Source organism: Abrus precatorius, unplaced genomic scaffold, assembly GCF_003935025.1.
Source record: "Abrus precatorius isolate BTA unplaced genomic scaffold, Abrus_2018 Scaffold3, whole genome shotgun sequence".
In the NCBI taxonomy this organism is placed as follows: domain Eukaryota; kingdom Viridiplantae; phylum Streptophyta; class Magnoliopsida; order Fabales; family Fabaceae; genus Abrus; species Abrus precatorius.
Window position 1 is genome coordinate 8366110 of NW_020874373.1, and position 22866 is coordinate 8388975.

A 22866-nucleotide genomic window follows, 5' to 3' on the forward strand; every position below is an offset into this window, starting at 1 on the left:
TCTTTTTAAAAATGCAAACAAACATACGTCGTTAACTCATCCTAACTTTCACTATAATTTAGATTGTACTTAATATAACTTTAATTTGTAAAATATTTTGAAAATAATTATACATTATCAATTTTTTTAATACTTCTCTCACTGATAACTCCAACGTATCTTCAAGTTTTAAATTTAAGAGTGACTTCGTGGTGAGTAAACCACGTAATCGTGATCGATAAGCCGAAAAAATCGTTCCATGCACGTTTAAAACATGGAAATACAAATATTTTAATTACAACCACCAAGCACATAACATGGAAAATTAAAGTCTCTTGTTGTTTTTTTCTCTCTTTAAACTTTTTTAATAGGTGAATCTTCTTGCATAATGGTAAAGATTTTATCGTTAGTTGTGTATTGAAAACGATAATTTCTCCTCCTAACTTACTCTATCTTTCAATATATAAATCACGCGACTTATTTTATATTAAGTACCTAATATTTGTCTTTTTAATTATTTCTTATTTTATTATATTAATTATAGTTTATTTCAAGTTGAAATTTAAAATTAAAACACCGAGTCTTAATATAACATACCGATTAAAAGTTATAAAGACGAAGTTTACAAAATTCAATTTTCTAACAGCTAAATCTATGCAAACCCTTAATATAATATTTGAAATTATATAAGTTGTGCGTTTGAATTTATGAGACTCCATAAAATTTGTTTGTTTATAACTTTATTAAAAAATTTAATATTTTATTTTTTTTAAAATAAAATAATTGTTGATTTATAACATTAAAAGTTATATATATATATATATATATATATATATATATATAATCTCATCAATTAAAATATATGAATCATGTAATCTCACGTAATTCATACGTTATTTTCTATAACTTTTAATTTTAAAATACACACAGGATAAACTATTAAAAAAATAGCTTCATTAAATAATTTATTTTTTAATATAAAATTTTTATTTATAATATAAAAATATCGTGATTCAAGGGAATATTTTATATTCCTTATAAGATAAAGGTAAGTCTAGATATATTTATAGTAACCATTAATCTCGTTAATAATAGATTTGAATTATATTTCCCTTTGAAAATTGAGAAAAAGCAAAGAGAAACCAAGAATTATCTTTATTTATTTTTATATTATCATAAAATTACTTTTATTTTTTTTTAAATTAAGATAATTTTATATCCTTTTTTATATATAACTAGAAATGGACCGTGTTGTTCCGCAGAAACCTACCAAGCACTTGTGTTCATTATATGAGTTTTATTTTGATTCAGTGTTAATATAGTTTTTTAAAAAAATTATTACAAAAATTTTATTATAAAAATGTTTACACTGCTAGTATATATAAATTAAATTACTATTATGTTTTATAAAAAAATTAAAAAATTTAATGAATGTGATGTTATTAAGTAATCCATTCACGGGAAAGAATCTAAACCCAAAAGTCAACCAAATGATTCTCAATGTTCATTAATAAAAAAGATTAGTATTAGATATATTGATAAGCTACTTGATCCTCATATAATTGAATAATTACAGAAGAGTATAATAATAATAAGTAATAGATACGTTGATAAGAAAAATATTTAAATAACAACTTGTTACAAATTTATAGAAAAGCTTGACATTAATTTAATTCAAGAGATGACGAAAACTACCGAGAATAAAAAATGACGCCATTCACACGTCTTTCTCGCATTGTCTAATTGTCAATTCCAAACACACACTCCTATGTTATTTAGTTAAATATAAGCACAACACAAATCTATAAAGTATAGCAGGAATATGTGTTATTACGAAATATAAAGATTTAATTAGATAACTCGATGAAAAATAAATATACTATAATATATATGAGTAGATGGTTTGATACTAAATATTAAATTAAACATTTACGTTTATTAATATTTTTTATAAAAATATAAGATTGTTTTATTTAATTGTTGAATCATTTATATTATATTCATATATATATATATATATATATATAATTTTATATAATTTAAACTTTTATAGATACTTTATTAAAAAAATTATATTTGTTTATATTTTAAAAACATATTACACACTAAAACATAATAATACAATAAAGTATTTAATAAATTCAATTTTTCATAAAATTTTATAAAAATTGATATACTTAATTTGTACACACGTATTGTAAGTATTTTTGGAAAAAATAAAAGAGATAATTTAAGTTATGTTTAACTATATTTAGAAATTTTTAGATGAGAAAAATAATCTTTATAACTTTTTTAAATTTTCTTAATTTTATAATTTTAAGTTAATCTAGTATTAGGTTTTGTATTAACTCTCTTTTTCTTCTCTTTTCTTTTATTTTTTTCCTTCAAACTAAAATAAATAAAATAAAGAGTATGTTTAATTTTTGTTTTAAGAACAAATTTTTATTTTTAAAAGATAAAATGTAATCAAATATATCTTTCGTAATTTATATTTTATTTTGAAAATTTTAAAATTGTGAAATTTATTAGGAACCTAACGGCTCACTTAAAAGTTGAGTAACTAGTACGTAGAGAGTGATGATTAGGAATGGAATCATGTCAAACCGCCTGACAGAGGTTTGCAACCTAATCTGATTTAAGTTTAATCTGTTCTAACTTTTTTAATAAATAAACAAAGTATATATATATATATATATATATATATATAATTTAAAAATAGAACTTCAAAATATATTTAAATAATAAAGCAATTTAATAATATATCTTTTATATTCTTAATTTTGTTATTATTAAATTAATATATTATATTATAATATTTTATTTATAATTATAATAAATAAAAATTATTTTCTGTTAAAAATTAAAAATATTTATATATGATTAAACTTATTAAATAATAATTAATTTAATAATAAATTATCATATTTGTTACATTTAAACAAGTTAAAGAGAGATTAAATATTTGAACAAAAACAAGACGTAATTAAAATTAAAATTAAATAAAATAAATTTTTAAAATTTTAAAATAATTTTATATTAATATATTTTTTTATATTCTTAATTTTATTATTATTAATATTTAATTATTATATTTAATTTTTTATAATAAATGAAAATTATTTAAATATAAATTATATTTTATTTGAAAGTAAAAATTTATAAAAAATGATAAGAAAATAAAATAAAAATTTAATAATATATATATATATATATATATATATATATATATAATAAAATCATATAGTAAATAATATAATTTTAAATAATATATATTTTTGTAACTTGCCTGTTGTCACGTGTTTCATTTTTTTTTTTAACTTTTTTGAGTATGGTACCTATAAAAAATTTTGAAGATACAACAACACACACCTAAATACAAATAAATAATTTTAAATAATTATTTTTAACGAATTTGACATAGATGTTGATAAATTTTTTATTAAAAAAATATAGTTATTAACATATATTTGAAATTTAATAATATGCAAATATTTACATAAATAAAAAAATTATTAGTTAATTTATCAATTTATATGTAATATATGAGTATATGGTTTAATTTATTATATGAGTAATATTTTTATATATTACATTAATGTTAGAGTGCATTTAATTTACGTGTAGTTGTTAATTTAAAATAACAAATTAATGAAGCAAATAAAATTAAATATTTTGTAATTATTTTTTTAAATTTAATAGTTATTATTATTGTCATTATATATATATATATATATATATTATTGAGTTTAAATTTATTTATTTTTTAAAATATAATAATTTTTTTAGTTGATTCAATAAATTGTGTGGATATTTTTTGTAATCAATTTTGTATTCACTGTGACTTTATTTGTTGAATATAAGATATCTTTAAACGAATAAAATATGTTCATAAAAAATACTAAAATATTTAATACTTTAATATTTTTTTAAAATAAATAAAAAATAATAAATTTTTTTAATATGAAACATTTATAATTAATGCTCAAATAATATTTTAAAAATTATTAATAACACATTTAAAAATTTTAAAAATATATAAACTAATTTGATAATAAAATATTTATATTTTTGTTAATATTAAGATTTTTTTTAGCAAACTTTGTTAACAATCTTCATACTAGGCCATACCACCTAAATAGGCCAGATCAAATTAAAAATAAAACCTTTAATAAATAACATGTGACTTAATAATTATAATACAAGCCAAATCTATTTAAAATAAAGGTTGACTTATTTTTATTCCTAGTGATTATTGAAGATATGATTGCTAAAAATAAGATTTTCTCAACAACAATTGTAAATATAAAAGAATTGAAACATTAAACATAAGATGAATTGCAATGGGCTACCTTGCGGGTACCTTAAACTTTACGTAGATGTCTCAGTTATCTCTTCGTACAACTGGTCTTTCTGCTGGGAATGACAATGGATAAAGTATCCAATGAGCACCCGCAAAATTTACTCAAAATGGGTAGGGTATTTACCCGCTATATGGGTACGAGTATGGGTGTGAGTAAAAATTCATAAATTTTAATGGAGATAGGTATGGGTATGAGTATTTAAGTACTCACCCCGCCCCATACCCGTATATATATGCTTGAACTTTATTCTACAATTATGTATTGAATTTTTGTATTATTGTATTGCTTATGTAAAGTTATATAAGATTAATATAAAAATATATTTAATAATAATTTATTTACTATTTTATATCATTTAATTAGGCTAATACAATTTAATTATTACATAGTTAATATGAGATTGACTTTTTTTAAAATATTATTTATATATAACACATAAAATATTTTGTTAATAAAATCATATTGATGTTTAAATCATAAAGTGAATGATAAATAATAAATATATTGTAAATATTTTATAAATTTTACAATCACCTACTATTACCGTAAACTTATTATTTATTAATAATATTTAAATTTTATTTTTTATATTTTAATTTAAAATAATATTTTTTTATGCAACATATGTATTACAAGCACAACTATAATATATTGAATCTAAATAATATTATTCTTACTATTTATTCACGTTCAAATAACTTTTTGAAATGATATAAATATAAAAATTTATTGTTGATTTTTATTTTTTAATTTTTTCAGATAAAAAAGTATAATTTTTTTAATATACACGTATATTTCTTTATTATAAAATTTTATTGTGACCATTTATCTTTTATTCAAATTCTTTCTTTTAAAATTTATATATATTATAAATATTTAATTTATTAAAATAATTTTTTAAAAATTTGTATTTTTGATAAAATACTTTCGTATAGTATATAAGTTAAAAATACTAATATTAATGTATATATATATATATATATATATATACATATATATTATATTATTTTAATTAAATCTATTACTTTTCTTACAATTTCAAATTTAAAAGTTAAAAAAAATATTTTATGTATCCACTTTCTGTTGTTAGTATTGAACTTCTCTACTCTAATTCTATTCTCATTCTTAATGTCTGTCTCATTAAAACTTAACAACTATGAAACGTTATTTATTAAAGTTAATTGTCAATGCCGTTACAAGAGGTCACAAAGTAATCCTACACGAAGGGACAACTATTGTGCGGATCTATTTTATTGTCACTTTTACTTTGCCAATTGATCAAATTTCACACAAAATAGGGTTACCACTGACAAATAACTTGTGTGTTTAGTTTCGCTTATTGTTTATAAAAATTTTAATTTAAAAAATTAATTATATTAAGATACATTTAGTATTTATGATCTTTAAATATTTATTTTTTATCTCTATTTGTACCTTATTCGGCAACTACATATTAATTTTTTATATTATTATGCTACTTATGTGAAGTTATATAAACATATTTTTCTTTATATATATTTTTTTCAAACAAACGCGGATAATGGGTATAAGATAGGTATGCAGGTACCCAGAGGGTACGAGTACAAGGATTAATGTTCATACCCATGCGAGTATGGGCTGGGCACGAGTATTTTTTTAAAACGTGGATATGATGATGTGTATTATAGTACCTTATCCATTGTCATCCCTACTTGCTGTAAGTGGAGATTTAATTAAAAATGAAGCAAGCTGGAGATTTCCTTGATTAAGGTCTTTTTTTTATATATATATATAATCTACATGTTAGATGATAACGTCCCAGGTTGGTCATTAACACCAATCCATACAATCGTTCAAAGGCTTATTTTTATAATATTTTTCAAGTAACATGTATATCACACTGACGTAAATTTAAATATTTTTATACTTAGTCTAATTTTTTTTTAACTTATATATAACAGTATCTAAAATAATAAATTATAATCTACTAAATATAAGTTAAATAAAAATTTCTGATCAAATATAAAAATAGTTAAACTTAAATTGTGATCATGTATATATATAAGAGAAAGAGTTATTCTGCTCTCTCATAAAAAGTGAGATACAATGGACATTACTCTTTGGTCTGAAACTAGTTAAGGCTTTATCAGAACTCAGTTGACCAAAAATAAAATCTGGATAAGGGAAGGATTCAGAAAGGATCACCATTAATTGCTTTGGATTAGTTCGGGAGATTCAGAAATTAATTAGAGGTGATCAGATAATTATCTTAAGATCATCTTACTAAGTTAGGACATAATTTTCTCATTGGATTGTCAAATATTTTATTGTCCTCCTTTCTTTGCTCTTTTTATTAAAGAAGATCTCTAGCAAACTTATTTTAGATTTCCAGTGGTTGAAAATTTTACTTACCTTTTGAGTCGAGTGTTTAATTTAACTTGGTTTTAAACAATAAACGCTAAATTTATTAGCATTTTTGAAATATAGTTTTTAATTTATCGGTTATATATTTTCCCTTAAATTCACAGACCCATTTGAAAAAATGGTGTGATGAACAATAACCAGCACACTGATTATACTCCAAAGCTATGGAATAGGGTAAATTCTAGCGTCCACCAATTTATGTTATATATGAGGAGTATAGGAGCAATTTTTCTGCTATCGTTGATTTAATGATGCTATATGTGATTATTACGATTGTAAGATGAGAAACATAATAAACTGGTAATATAATCATAAGAAGAAGGCAATTTAATAAATAGTAGATGTATAAAAAGAAGTTAATAGGGCTAATTACTCCTTTTTTTTTTATTGTTTATTCTCTCATCTTTGTCTCTTCATTGTACATTTTCCCTTGGTGCACTTTTAACAATTGTCTCACCTTCAATAACCTCAAAACTTATGTTTCCATCCCATTATTTCATTATGAATTTCGAAGAGCCAACGTGGTTCATCCATTCTTGCCCAAATCCATAATTTTTTTTTCTCACGTGTTATGTTTCATTGTTTAGTTTGGGGAACTGAAAGTTGTTTTCCATGGACTGAGCACGTAGCTTACCAAATCTTTTGGTATACCAAAGTTGTTATTGATGCCATTGCCATCCCTTGAAACTCCTTGTAATTTTAAATTCTCCAAACATGTCTACGACTTCAAACCTGAGCTTGTCATAACTATACCGCGAGTCCACAAATCAAAGCCTTCACCAACCAGGTTAGCACAATCCAATTAGATAAAATCTCAAAGATAAAACTAGATTATGTAAAATCACTAATTGCTGATCAAATTTTATTTCCATCTAACTGCTCTCAAATGGAAAATAACATAACAATATTATGGGCTCTGCAACCATGGCACTGTTTAGTTGTTACAAATACTCGATAAATTTTTTAATACTGTTATTTTGTTTTATTAATATTTATTTATTTGGTTGGGTACCCATGTTTTTAATAATAAATCAATTATTTTACAAAAAAGTGAGGTTGAGTTGGATTTGCATGGAAGAAAGGGAACAGAGGTTCAGGGAACCCATGGCAATTCTCTTGAGTTGGATTTGACCAGATACCAATTCAGAAGACCAGAGGAATAACCGTAGAACGTAAAGCACTGGGATTTTATTTTATTTTATCACTATTATTATTTTGTAAAAACCAGCACTTGTTTTATATTACCTAGCTAGTTAGTTGGCTTGTCTAAATACTTGTCAATTTTAAAAAATGGTATCTATTTTTTTAAGTTAGAAATGAACTGTATATATAATTTTAAATTATTGGATTTTTTGAAATAAGCCATCAGATTTCTAGGTTAGGACATAGTAAAGGGCATGTTCTTATGCTTATGCCAAAAAACAATTGTCCTGAACTATGATGAGCCCCCTCGTCCCTTCTTTCTCATGCAACTGTTCCATGGTCCACCTTATTTAAAATTTTGTTTCTCTTCTGTTTTTTTCAAACATTATGTTAAATCACCTTGCCTTCTATTTTGGGGAAACCATTTCCATGCACAAAGCTAAGAGATAATACACTGTTTGATTAAAAGTGCAGATATTTAATATTACTTATCAAATTTTACTATGAATATTTAATATTAAGATATATTTAAGTTATATATATATAAATATATATTGAAAAGTTATTTAACATTTGAAAATATCTTACGATTTAAATTTTTTTAATCATATGAATCTATTTATATTGCATTATATATATATATATATATATATATTTTGTGTAAAAACAGTTTTATCGTTAAATAGATATTTAGACAGAGATTATTCAAGATTAATTGATTATCACAGTACCATATTTATAAACTATTTTATGTATTTATTTAAATTTATATCTCAATCTACTTAATTATTAAATTAAAAAGAATTATATATATATATATATATATATATACCCTAAATATGATACTATTTGAGCATAATTATAGAAAAAAAAAAACTGAATATCTTTTTGACATAACTTCAGATAAAGAATGCCTACCTCTTTCGACCTAAAACCAGGATGAAGGGTACCCACATTCTTTTGGCTTAATTTTAGAATAAAGTATATTTATGTCTTTTCGACCTAACCTCAAAACGACCATCTCTCCAATCATATTAAAATAAATTAATAAGCTAATTAAAGATTAATAGTCGATAATCAATAACAAAATAACTAATTATCTAAATATTCAATAAAAATAAGATAGAGTTAACAATGAAGCCTAATAGTCCAATTTCATGTTTATAAAAGAACAGTAAAAAGTACAAGTAAAAATGTTAACTTCAGAATATTAAATAGCATTTATTATTTTATATCCATCACTAATTTTACTGTTAGAGTGTCTTTGTAGGTATCCTCTTTTATGTCACAACAGAAAATAATTTGAAATATTTTAAAAAATAACACAACAAAAAACAAGAAGATAAATTACAAAAAACGAGTGTATCTTTGACAGGAATAATATATATATTATTTTTGTTTTACATATAATATGTGTTTTGATTATTTTATATTAAATAAATTCTATATCTAATTGAATTATTTACAATTTTATATTAAACTATTAGTTAATATATTATAAAATATTAAAGATGTTCATCATCAATGTGATGATTACTTAATTACAGTATGAAATAGAATTAAATAAATTTATCATAATATTGTTTTATAATAAAATTAAAGAAAAAGTTCTATTCATCATTTAAGAACTCAATAGAATGACAAGAAAATTGCTGACAAATGAATTTCATTTTATATCTTCAAATAGTAAAACAATAGAATAAAACACATTTCATTAAACTTCAAACAGTTTAGATAATAAATAATAATAATGAGTAACTTTAATTTATTTTATTTTATCGGTCCTATATTATACTATAGAAACCTAATCTAAAAGAATTGGAAAATATAAGTGGGAGGGATGTGACGTACTCCTCCGACACCAAACCAAAGTTATGTTTGAAAGTGTTAAACATAAAACAGAGGGAAGAAAAAGAAAAGGGCGCGAACTCTCCCGCGCTAAGCCTATATTTTACTATTATTCACGCTCACACCGTAATCATCCACCAAACGGGCGCTTTCACATTTCACAATTCACATATGCAAATGCAACACTTCCACCCCTACCACCACATCGCCGCCGCCGCCACCTCCACCATCTCTGCAGATGTAAAACGCGCCAAGAAGCGCGGCAGCTACAACTGTGGCCGCTGTGGTCTCCCCAAAAAGGGTCATGACTGCAACGTCAAGACCCCCACCTCCGCTTCTTCCACCACCCCTTCCCATTCTTCTCTCTCCTCCGCCTCCGCCGTCCATCAGCCGCCGTCGCACCTCCGCCGGGCACTCTCCTTCGACGACGATGCTGCCGGCCTCGATCCGTTGGAGCCCGCGGATTCAGAAACCGGATATGTGGATCTGGATTCGTGTGGGTTGCCGGCGAACCTTCTTTGGGAGGTGCTGAGGAGGTTGCCGCCGGCGAGGCTGTTAACGGCGGCGAAAGTGTGCAGGTGTTGGAGGGAAACGACTCGGAGGTTGTGGAGGGCGGCGGAGGAGTTGAAGCTTAGGGTTTCAGCGAGGGTTCAGGTTGGGTTTGTGGCGTCAATGTTGCAGAAGTGCCCGGGGATTGTGAAGCTCTCTCTTAGAATGGAAAGGTGTGGGTTGTTTGTTTGATTCTACGACAAGATCTGCAGTTTTATGCTGCTGATGCCGTTATAACCTAATCGAATGAATGAGATCGAAAAATAACAGCTTAATTTAAAACCTTGAATATTTAAAGTGGCATTATGATAAAAGTTCTTTTGGAGTTGTTACGATGAGAATTGATTTGTCGAAGAAAAGGACAAATGTGGAGAGTACTATGCTCTAATTTTAACCATGACCTAATGAAAAGAAAATAATGTTTCGAAACGATAACAGACCTGGTTATTGTAAAAGGGAAAAATAATTTGGTATTATAATGGAGATTATAAATGTGAGCTGTGTTCCTTGATGTTGCAGTGACGTGGATTCGACGATGCTGGCTTGCATAGCATTCTCATGCCCGAATTTGGAATTCATGGAGATCGCGGTTTCTGATACTGCAGTTAATCGGATCAATGGGTATTAAACATGTTTTCAATTATTTTTTTCGATGGAAAATGGTTTTTCTAGTGTAGTTTGTGTAAGGGTAAAGTTTTATAAGTCGCGAACAAGTGATCTTATTGATTAAGTGAAAAATGATATATCACTCGAATTCATATTCTGGGTTCTGTGTTTAAAAGTTGTTTTTAAATGTCTTTGTTCTACTTCGTAAAATTGTTTTTAATTAGGGTTAGGAACTTAATAATTGCTTATTTGGTTTTAGTGGATTGATTATGCAAGTTTATGTTTGCAAATCACATTAAGGGTCCGTTTGTTATAGATTTTCCTAAATTGAAATTGAATTTAATAATGACATTGAAGGAAATAATTTTTATCAACTTGAAGTTGAAAGAATGGGGTAGCATTTGCAAATGATATTTTAAAAATTAACTGGGAAAATTGATTTTGTAGACGGTAAAATGAAATTACTTTGTAGTGTAAATGTGTTTTATGCCGAAAATTATTTTTTATTGATGAAAAAGTTAGAAATTTGGTCACCACCATAATTTTGAAAGGTAACTTAACAGGCTATAACCGGCATTCCTGGTCTTTGTGAAATGCTGGTGAGAGAAAGAGCAACAGAAACAGGCTATAATTTCTTGTGTGTTGTTTCTTGTGTCGGGGTACATTAGTTTATATTGTTTTTCATCTGCCTGCCACGTATTACATGGATGAAATCCTAAAGGTGTGTCGCGATGCTATCAATTTTTACAAAAATATAACATTACCTACACTGTGTGTTTTACTGTTACTGTGCTTGAGCAGCTATGTTTTCCTTCTACACAAGGTTATAAGCCAGTTATGATTTGAGTCCTGCTCAATCACTGATGCTTTCATTGTTCCAGATGCGTTAGCCCATTTTATACAAAAGTAGCTAACAATTTATAGCATGAGAATGCTTAAGATAATGCTGCTTTTTGCTGATTAACTCAGACTATCCTCAAACTTTGACAATGCAGAGATGAGCTAAGTCGATTTGTTGCCGATAAAAAATGCCTCAAAAGCCTCAAGATGGAAGGTTGTTCTAATCTTGGGGGTTTTGTTCTTTGCTCGTCCAGTCTTTCTACCCTTTGGCTGTCTGATTTGTGCTCACTTTCTAAGATGGTGCTTAACTTTTCTTTCTCCTTTTCAGCTTGTACGGTGTGATCACATTTTTAAATTGATATTTTCCTATGATCTTACGTTCAAAGTGAACTCGGGTTGCTAACAGATAATTTGAAATGGTAGGTATTTAATTGTCCTCAGTTGAGAGAGATTTCGTTGGAGTTTTCTCACCAAGAAAATGAAAGTACCGATCTCACAGCTATGGTTGACGGTTTGGGAAGAAGTTGCCCGAGGTTGCAAAACATGCATATATCTTCAATGCGGCTTTCTCACGCTGCAGTGCTTGCTCTTACTGCTAATCAGTTAAGGTTTGTCTAAATCTGAGCTTTCTAGCCTCTTTTTCAACTGCTTAAGATAAATTATTTGTATCTTTTTCTAAATATTTTTAAAATGATAAGTACATTCTTATTATATTTATTATTTTCTTAACAAGTATTTTGAAGTATTCGTGACTATTTGTCATTTATATAATATGTAAAATTGTCTTCATTTGTTTTTATTTGTTATAATTAATTTAAAACTGCCACAACATCCGCTTGAGTGATAAGCTAAGCTTGATGAAGGTTTGTTGATACCAATAATTAGGGGGCTGCGGATGCTTTCACTTGTTCTTGGATCTGAAATTAGCGATGCATCTGTTGCTGCTATTGCCTCAAGTTATCCAAATTTGGAATTGCTTGATCTCAGTGGGTATGCGTGTTTCCATTTTAATTTCGTTCAGTGTTTAACGAGTTTTGAAAATGCATTTGCCTTGGAAAATGGAGTCGTGGCACGTTCTGTGGCAACTTGATAGAGTGCACACATATAAAGAAAAGCAACATATTAACATGTGGTTCAAGAGTGAATGACTCTGCGTAACGGTTTAACTAATATCACAGGTCCGGCGTTAGTGACAGTAGCATTGGAATAATTTGCAATGGGTTATCTGAAACATTGACCAGACTCCTTCTCGCTCTTTGCCCTAATGTTACTTCAAGTAAGCAACGTTTAATTTATTCAATTGCTTCACCAACTTTGCTTTGGTTTAGTTGCTGCCTGCTAATCTGCTGTCACGTACATTTCAGGCGGCATTCAATTTGCTACGGCTCAATTGCCGCATCTTGAACTTCTGGACTGTGGCATGACCATATGTGAACCTAATTCCCACAATCCAACTGCTGATGAAAATAACTGCAAATTAGAGAAAACATCGGTTACTAATCCACACTTCACAAACCAAAAGCTAATCATCAAACATAGTCGTTTAAAGAAACTTAGTTTATGGGGATGCACTGGCTTGGATGTAAGTTTTATTTGACTAAATAAGTTTGTTGAGCATGTTTCTCATGCTTCTAATATTTTGAATTTCTTATTTTGACCTAACATGCAGGCCTTGTATTTAAACTGCCCACAACTCAATGATCTGAATCTAAATTCCTGTAGAAATTTGCATCCAGGTAGTCATTTCACGCCCCTGTTCACTGAATTTTCATCGTCAGATAAAATTTTGTTGTAAATTTAAGGATTTCCTTTAAAAAAAATGACTGATCTTTTTTTGTTCAGAGAGACTGTTGCTTCAGTGCCCAACTTTAGAAAACGTGCATGCATGTGGTTGTCAGGATATGTTAGTTGGAGCTATCCAAAGTCAGGTAACAAGTCAGTTCCTCGGATATTTTCTTCAGACTTGTATAATTCAATATGTTCTTTTAGTTGTGGAAGCTTCAGTTCTCAGTTTATATCCGAAGAACAAAATTCATGTAGTTAATGGGAAACATTTACTTGGAGTTTTGAGATTCTTCACTTTCTAACCTCAAATGTACCTGTCCGTGTGTTTTGCCATTTGTTTGCAGGTCTGTAATGCTTTTACTGCTATGGAGAACCTTTCACCTTATAAACGTTTACCTGATGGCTCCAAAAGGGTTCGGGTTCCTCATTTAGTCAATAGCGAGGTAAAGCTAAATGAAATTGCGGAACGTGTTGTGTAATTTTTTGTTCTGCTCATGTGTGGAAGAGACGAAAAGTTGAAAGCACATTAGTAGGAACTATAAAAGCTATCTCCGTACAATGCATGCCATCGGATGCCGCACCGTGGCTAGTGGCTATCTAGCATCTTAATAACTAATTTCATCCCAAGTTTAATTTTGTGCAACAATGATATATTAGGATCATGCTTCAACCGAGTCGGAGTTTTTGTCCCATACAAACGTAAAAGTGATTTAAAACTTGCGCAGAGTCATTAACTTGTCCTTGCATATTGCATTGTACTGTTGCACAAGAGGATTTTATCTTGGACCTTGAACCTCAACTTATAATATTTTTTCTACAATTTTGTTTCGTTGTGCAGTCGATCGAGGATGAAAAGAAGCGAAGGAGAATTGAGAGACGGCTTTGTAATGTAGTTGTGGATTGATCAGTGTTCTGATGTATAGCTAATTTTAACGTATTCATGTGCAAAATCTTGTATGTAATTTAAAATCCACTAGGTACCAAACAATCATAAATGTTAAGCTCTAGAATTGGCGCCCTAGAACTTAGGTGAGAACTGTATCTTGTCACAAACTGTTCTTGCTTAGTATTGTGGTCAGCTCAGCAATCTGGCATTTTGATGTATCATGGATGATCCTTCTCAGATTGCTGCATTATTTTTAATAAAATTTATACTTTTTACCATGAAGCTACGCATGGCGTTCGCCTACAAGTGCCATTTTAGTGATATACCCGGATTAATTTTCATCTTTTTTCGGGGCACATAGATATAATCTACAATTCGGAAACAAACTCGTATGTATGTAATAACGGTTCAATTGAGCTCATTAACGCCCAAAAAGTTGTAATATTGAAGTTGATAAATGAAATTTGCCGTCCAAACCGCGGATCTAGCAAAGTAATACAAAAAGGTTAGTAACTATGTTTTTGTTGAAGGCAGCTTTGATTGAGTGCGCCTTGCATCCTTCTTTCTTGCTTCTGCTTGAGCTACCTGAGTTCCCGGATAGATTGAAACATTTTATTACATAGTAATCCTGAAAAATAAAAATAAGAAAAATCGCCGTTGCCGGGGATCGAACCCGGGTCACCCGCGTGACAGGCGGGAATACTCACCACTATACTACAACGACTTGATAACGATATACTAAAACAAGGCAATTAATCATTATACCGTAGTTGGGTGTTTCTGAAAATCGTGCGGGCAGTGTTGGCATTGTAGACGGTGGATTAAATGGAAGCAACATTGTCTTCAGCGACGGCAAGAGGATGTTGGAACCAGGCACGTCCTTCGGCAGGTCTGTTCTTTGTAATTCTTTTACGGTTCTGATTTTTCAATGGAATTTCCTTTTGTAAATTATTCCCTCTTCGATTCTGCTTCCTAATTCCCTTCCCACAGAACCTTTGTTGCTGAGAAGAGTGGAGGCTGGCGATCGGAATCCCTGTTTACTCTCCATTGCGCGCCCTAACAAGTTCGTGCAGCTATCACTGACTCGAACTGGCTATCGCAGCACCAATAATCTTCTCTTCAAGGTCCTGAGTTCAGATTTTTCATTTTTGAAACGCTTCAATCTGGAAACACCTCAAATACAAAGCAAAAACCATTTGTAAATGAAATTTGGTTTATCAAATCAAGTTCATGTCATTACGACAAGTTTCATTCAGTTTTTCATTTGCGAGTTTGAGATTTCAAACGCAAACAAGTTTTCATCAGTGATTGCGCGTCATTCCTTGCTAATTCTGTTTTGGTGCCGTTTTTCACTCTCCAGGTTTTATCTGCTGAAAAAGAACAAGTTCACGTTGTAGAGGGAAGGTATATATTCTTCTTCACGTGTACTTTTTCTTTCATCCGTTCTCAAATTTAACCTGAATATATGACATAAATGTCCAGTTCGTTTGTGAAATATGATGCAGCAAACCTGTTGTTATGTTCACGGTTAAGTCCTGCCAATCGTTTTAATGGAAACAGTGTCAGAATATAGAATCCGACTTTTCTTATGTGCTAGTCTAGAAAAATATAATTGAATGGCAGACACTGATCTGTGTCGTTTTTGGTCTACAAAGAACCGTAGCAATTAAAAAGTATGGTTAGCTGCTATTATTGAAACTACGGAACGATTGATTCCTCTGGAAAAAAATTTGGTGAACCTGAAAAGACTGTGTACGAAGAAGATAACATTGTAATTTGTCTACTAAGTTTTTTGTGGTAGAAAAAGCCATGACTTGAATTGCCTGAACGTTTTTTTTGAGTTGAATTAGCTTGACTTCTAATGGTTTTGGCTAATTTACTTCCATTGCTTTGCACTTTGCAGGAGTGTCGATGAGTTATATGATGCATTGGTTTCACGTCTTCTGCCTCCAGTGTCAGTTTCATCAAGTCCTAATCATAAGTAAGTTCTTGTTCATGGAATTACAGAAACAAATAAAGTTGGTTCTGAGTATACTGCAATAATACAGAATGAAATTTGTCTTTACAGAATGATGTGTGTCCATCGCCATGCATGTATAGTGCCATTAAATGTTTTTCACTCCGCCAATAAAGATGGTTGTTTATTGTAGGCATCCACTGTGATTCTGAACAGCTATTTGGGATTGTTATGCTTATAGTATATTATGAATTAAACTTAACCCATAACTAATTATCATGATCAATTTTTTTCTTATTTTGCTTTAAAATATAGCGAATTATGAAATTCTGTTGTTGTGAAAGCTTTGGTTAGGTTCTTCGAAACTGCTATTTTGCTGATCTTCTACTTGCCATTCTTGCACTTGATAAACTATTAGAAAAACGTCTGAAGTTATCTTTTTCAATTAAGTGCATGTCTCTTATATGACTTTTATTATATCAAGAACTTAGACAACTAAAGTAGTTAGATCTCCCTCCTCTTTTTTGTGGGAGGTCGGTGAAGTTGAAGATATTGTTGAACATTAAATAATCATGCCATCCTTTTGTGTACTATTCCATTTATATTCATGTCAATCACGATTTCTATGATACTGCACAGGCTTTTAGTTGGCTTGGCTGGTCCTCCAGGTGCTGGAAAAAGCACTCTAGCGCATGAAGTAGCCAAACGTATAAACAAGCTTTGGCCAGAGAAAGCTTCCTCCTTTGACTCTCAGATTCAACCGCCAGATGTTGCTGTTGTGGTTCCCATGGATGGTTTTCATCTGTATCGTTCTGAACTTGATGCAATGGAGGTTAGTGTCCTTCTGTTGCTCACCATTTTTTTTATTCACATGAAATTTTATTCCTAATTCATTTCATTTCATTATTCTTAGTTATGATCTAGAGTTGATAAGTTAGAACAAGCAATCAAATCAAATGCAAGTGCAAAATTGGGCATATGCTGTCATTTTCAGGTGACAAAGTATTCAAATGAATGGGAAATGAACATGTCATGATGTTTCTTTCTCTTGACATTGAATCAATGCTACATTCAGATTATTGGTAGATTATATCATAAATTATACCCCCTTGGCCCCTTCCAAATAAACAAATAAAATTCTAGAGTTAATTATATGGATTAGTGTATAAATACTCATGAACTGAAATTCTTATTTATTGTTGATAGCATGAAGAATCATAATTCTGACATTCTGAGTGATGTTTTTGAGAACAGGATCCCGAGGAAGCACATGCTAGAAGGGGAGGTAAGGTACCTCTTTGTTACTTATCAATTTTGGGCATTGTATTCATAGTAAGAACACTAATATTTAATTGGTATATCAGCTCCATGGACATTCAATCCCTTGCGACTGCTTACATGTCTCAAGAATCTAAGGATTAATGTAAGGTTTATTAAGATTTAATGCTACTCTTTGTTTATTTTATCATTATTATTATGCATGACTTGGAAACTTTAGAATTTGTTTATTTGTCTGTTGTTATCTTTACGGCCCACTTCTGTGGGAAAGCTGGGTTGCACAGAAAGCACTGTAAGCAACTGTGTGTTGGTATGATAGAGTTCTTATCTGCTTCCATTACATTTTGGTGAAAAAAATTCTTCAGGGATCTGTGTATGCACCATCATTTGACCATGGTGTTGGGGACCCAGTGGAAGATGATATCTTTGTGAACCTTCAGTGAGTATCTTAACATTGAGATGTGGTCCATTAATCTGCATGTTATTGATTTCTGTCACCAAACTGAATATGTATTGGACAAAAGTAATCGATGATTGCTTAAGTGACACTCATAAAAAACAGAAAAAGCGAAATTGCCATCATTAATGAGGTCAGAAAATAAAGTTTAGCCAATTATATTCTGATTCAACACCATTATAATTGTGTCAATAGTTGAATTTGTTATGAAATTCATTATCTTAAAAACTTCATGAGGCCATCCTCTAGTAATAATAATAAGCTGTATCAAGAGGTAAGCAGAAAATCTAGGTGTTCACATTGAAAATCTACATCTTCAAGAACCTTCTCTTCCATAAAATTAAATGAACTGAATATAATTCAATTTTATGGTAGATTCATATATTATTACATGTATAACAACTCTGAGATTAAGCCCCTGGCAGTCATTTGCTTTATTGTTCATTATATTATTGAGAAATTTTGTCAAATTAATGCTAGTGATGTCATATATCTTGAAATTTTCTGTAACACTTGTATTGTTGTTTCTTTGCTTATCTCCAATGAGTTTTGTATAATTGATTTTCCAAGATGTTGCCACTTGCTACATTGTTAGCTTATTTTGGTTATGTTGATATATATACTGCATCAACAGATTCCTTTGTTTTCTTCTTTGTGTAGGCACAAAGTTGTTATTGTAGAAGGTAACTATTTGCTCTTGGAAGATGGGGGATGGAAGGAGATATCATCTTTGTTTGATGAGAAATGGCAAGTATTGATTTTTACCAGGGCAAATGTTTCTACTTATATTTTCCTGTTGGCCTTGAAAATTTTTGTAGTTGTATGTTTACTCTGTTTTTAAAATTCAGCTGAGACTGACTCTGCTTGAAAATTCTTCTTTCTGAAAGACGATCTTATATTTATGAGACCACATATTCAGCTGATTACTGCTTTTGCTTGCTTCATGCCTGGAATATGTCGTCATTGTTATTAATTAGGTATTTGGCTTTTGAAACCTTAGTAGATAGAGGTGCCATGGGATAGAAATAACGGCATTTTTTCATTTTGAGTTTCCTATCTCAGTTTTTTCTATAAATTAAATATTTAGCTTAGTCTTTTTCTAGTTAAATTGTGAATAAATTTTAACCATGATAGTGTATTCAGGTGGAAGAAAATATCACCATGATATTATTATATGCTTTTTGTGCTTTTTCTCTCATTCTGCAGTATGCATGATTTACCCAATACAAGTACATGACATTAGGTCCCTACTGAAAACAAAATGTGCAGCTTTGTTTGGAATAATTTGTATTTTGCCTTAGCTTAGTATAATTGTTTTGCATTGACGTAACCTTTTTAGTGTAGCTTTTGTTAAAAATGCTCACTAAAATCTCGGTAGTGTATTATAGTCTCCGACATTGTTGCATTCATCTTTCCTGCTAGTAAGAGGTGCTTAAAACAATGCATAACTTGCATTTGTTTCAGACCTAGCTTAGTATAATTGTTTTGCATTGACGTAACCTTTTTAGTGCAGCTTTTGTTAAAAATGCTCACTAAAATCTCGGTAGTGTATTCTAGTCTCCGACATTGTTGCATTCATCTTTCCTGCTAGTAAGAGGTGCTAAAAACAATGCATAATTTGCATTTGTTTCAGACCTACATAATCTGTGATACTGGGTTACCATCACTGCTGTGGAATGACACCTGCTTTCGCAATTTTAACATTTGTAGAAATGGCTTTATATCTATTAAGAAAGATTCAACCTAATCTGAGGGAAATTTCTGCTTTTGTCAATTAATTGAGAGGATTATCAGGGTTACCAGTTTGTCTAATTTGTTTATTCCTGTTTTCTAAAGGTTTATTGATATTGACATTGACAAAGCAATGCAACGTGTTTTAAAGAGGCATATTTCAACTGGTATTTATACCATGCACTTTTCTTTAATATATTATATTCAGCTTCCTCCAAGTAGGAAGGTTATTTTGAATTTACATGTGATATTTGTTTCCCTCTCCATCTATAGGTAAACCGCCTGACATCGCTAAACAGCGGGTAAACCTCCACCTCTTTAATTTTTTATGTTTATTTGTTTTTCTGATTATCTGCCCAATCGAGTTTTGACACAGATATTTGATCTATTTTGTTGGTAATGAGTTACACAAGTGTAACACTAAATTTGATGATGCAGATAGAGAACAACGACAGGCTCAATGCAGAACTTATAATAAAGTCCAAGAAAAATGCTGATATACTAATCAAGTCAGTTGATTTCTGAGGAATCTGTTCGGCTTTGAGCTAAGTCAAACCCAAGAGAATATTATAACTTCAGAAGGATGTCTGTTATGAAAGAATTGTTATTATGATTTTTCACTAGACCAATAAACTGCTCTGTTGTATACTACAGATGCTGATATACTAATTAATATTTACAGAAATTCAAACATGAATGTCCTTTTTTTTATTTTTTATTTTTAGGTTATTATTTGATTCAATGTACTTGCAATGAAACTCAGACTGTCATTTTATGAACATGTATTATGTAATTTTCTAGTAAATATTGTTATTATAATAATTTAAAGGATAACTAAATTCAATAAAATTAATAAATAAAAATATTTATGTTAACTGTTGTTTTTATTCTAAAAGTAGACTAAACGAGTAGAATGAGACATACGAAAGAGATGGAATAATTGTCTCTATGTAGTTTATTTAAATATTAAAATGATTATTAATGAAATTTTTGTTTATATTCTATATAGTTTAAGATTAATATGTTTTTGTTTTTATTTTCCTAATCTATACTTACTTTGTTCAATACTCTTTTTATATTGACCTTAAAAGACATGGTTTCACAAATTTCTAAAACTGACTAAAACATTGCATAAACCAAATGGCGTAAATTAAAGGAGGCAATTTTTAGTTACATGTCTATAACATGTGATTTGTATTCAAGACTCGACTTTTCACATTAATCTAACAAAGAAGACGAGTAATACACAATTAGTAAGGCTAATTCATACTTATGATACGCATATATAAAATATTTTTAGAGAATTATTGAAAAGTTAAAAAAATATAATCAGTTTAAATGAAACAATTGTTTAAATAAAAATTGTTACTCAAGAAAAAAAATGATCACGTAAAAATATTATAAAATAATGAAATATATCATTAAATTTATATTCTATATACAAAAAAATAATTTTAGAACAGTACAAATATTTATCAATGTGATTTAGATACCAATATGTTGTTATATCAAATTTTATTTGTCCATAATTTAAATATGTATTCTCATTATATGGATATTAGTGTGATTATATATAAGTTTTTATCCCTTATAATAAAAATATTTTCTTATGAAAATTTGATATTAATATTAATAAATTTTATAATACTGTATATATTTATTTATCTAACTTAAAATATTTTCATATATAAAGTTCACCTGAAATATAAATATTAATGTCTGTAATTTAAATATTAATAATTTTCATGTAAAATTTTTATTTACATAAGATATATATATATATATATATATATATACATATATTAAAAAGATTGTAAAAATAATAATAAAATTGTAATTTTGAAAAAACTAAGTAAAAAAAGATGGAATGCTTGAGTAATTTTTAGTATACTACATGCAATAATCTAGTGATATAAAATATGTAAATTTTATTCTAAATACATAAAAGTTTATCACAATAAAAGGTCATATATAAATTTTATTTTATGCACTTAAATTTTTAATTATTCTCTAAAAATTTACAAAAACTTTCCAATCACATAAAAGGTTGTATAATGCTTTTGAAGATGTTTACCTGAACAAAAAATCATTCGTTTTTTCTTCTTTTTTATAAATGAAGTAAAAAGAGTTTTCATATACGAAATGGAGCAAGGTAAAAAGGGAGAAGAAAACGTTTACTTATTGATTTATGAAGGTGAATTATTATTGAGCAGAAGTGATAAGGAACCAAGCAATTAGAGACTGTCCGGCCGATTGTAGAAACTAGAAAGGCGAAGAGTAAAACTCCATTTAAAATCACAACTCTCTCAAATACCGCTGTGAAGTGATTTGCAGCAAAGAAAAAGAAATGGGCCAATGGGCCAATAGGTCACCCAGCTTGGCAAATAATTGGCAATGAGTTGGGCTCTTCTAGCAAAATATATTTAAATACACTACTTTTGAGCACCCAAATACACATTTTCTACCAATGAATTTTAGTTCGAGTAACAAAAGGAAGCAAAGTTTTAAGTTTAAATTCTTATGGATGTAAAAAAATTTAATGATAAATTCACCATTATATCTAAATGCGTAACTCGAGTTGAATCATGATTAAACTGAATAAAAAAACACATTTTTTTTTTATGTTTCTGATAGTGCAATATACAACTAAACTCTCAAGAATATAATTATAATTCGTATTTATAGTTGTATAGAGTTCTTTCCGCTAAGTAATAATTTTTAAAAGAATATATCTGTCCTTATCATATTAAAGAGGCATTTATTCGGTGACATCGACTCGTTATAAGATATAACGTGAGATGACACATTAGAAGTGAGTCATGTCTCTCGAGAAAACGATGTGCCTTCTAATTAAGTGGACCGATGCCAAATGCTAAATCAATTTGAACTTGACGTTCAAGGCTATAAATAATTAAGTGTTTAAGTCATAAACAAAACTACATGTTTAAGAATAATGAGTATAATTTTGTTATTTTCCTGCAAATTTAAATTTAAAAAGATTTATGTAAATTCTTTTCTTGACTTCGAAGTTTCTGTTAAATTT

The 22866-nt window shown here is 28.7% G+C and overlaps 2 protein-coding genes and 1 non-coding gene across 4 annotated transcripts; 2 read left to right on the top strand and 1 right to left on the bottom strand.

Moving 5' to 3' along the window:
- Positions 1–9911: 9911 nt before the first annotated feature.
- On the top strand, positions 9912–14418 carry LOC113862108 (F-box/LRR-repeat protein 17-like). Its single transcript, XM_027495247.1, has 11 exons — positions 9912–10456; positions 10803–10904; positions 11885–12029; positions 12153–12337; positions 12615–12719; positions 12908–13005; positions 13094–13311; positions 13399–13465; positions 13572–13657; positions 13859–13957; positions 14353–14418. The coding sequence occupies exons 1-11, from the start codon at positions 9912–9914 to the stop codon at positions 14416–14418; spliced, it is 1716 nt and encodes a 571-aa protein (XP_027351048.1).
- A 634-nt stretch (positions 14419–15052) lies between these two features.
- TRNAD-GUC lies at positions 15053–15124 on the bottom strand. Its single transcript has one exon. It is a non-coding gene; the product is annotated as a tRNA-Asp (tRNA).
- A 60-nt stretch (positions 15125–15184) lies between these two features.
- LOC113863091 (putative uridine kinase C227.14) lies at positions 15185–20622 on the top strand. Of its 2 annotated transcripts, XM_027496509.1 has the most exons (12): positions 15185–15289; positions 15391–15524; positions 15761–15804; positions 16304–16381; positions 16997–17189; positions 17612–17642; positions 17722–17780; positions 18001–18074; positions 18753–18839; positions 19929–19990; positions 20097–20125; positions 20262–20622. In XM_027496509.1, exons 1-12 carry the CDS (start codon positions 15226–15228, stop codon positions 20346–20348), a joined length of 942 nt encoding a protein of 313 aa, XP_027352310.1. In that variant the 5' UTR covers positions 15185–15225; the 3' UTR covers positions 20349–20622. The 2 variants fall into 2 exon arrangements, with proteins under 2 accessions (XP_027352310.1, XP_027352311.1); XM_027496510.1 differs by lacking the exon at positions 18001–18074 and having other exon boundaries at positions 17722–17785; positions 20262–20375.
- Positions 20623–22866: the final 2244 nt, after the last annotated feature.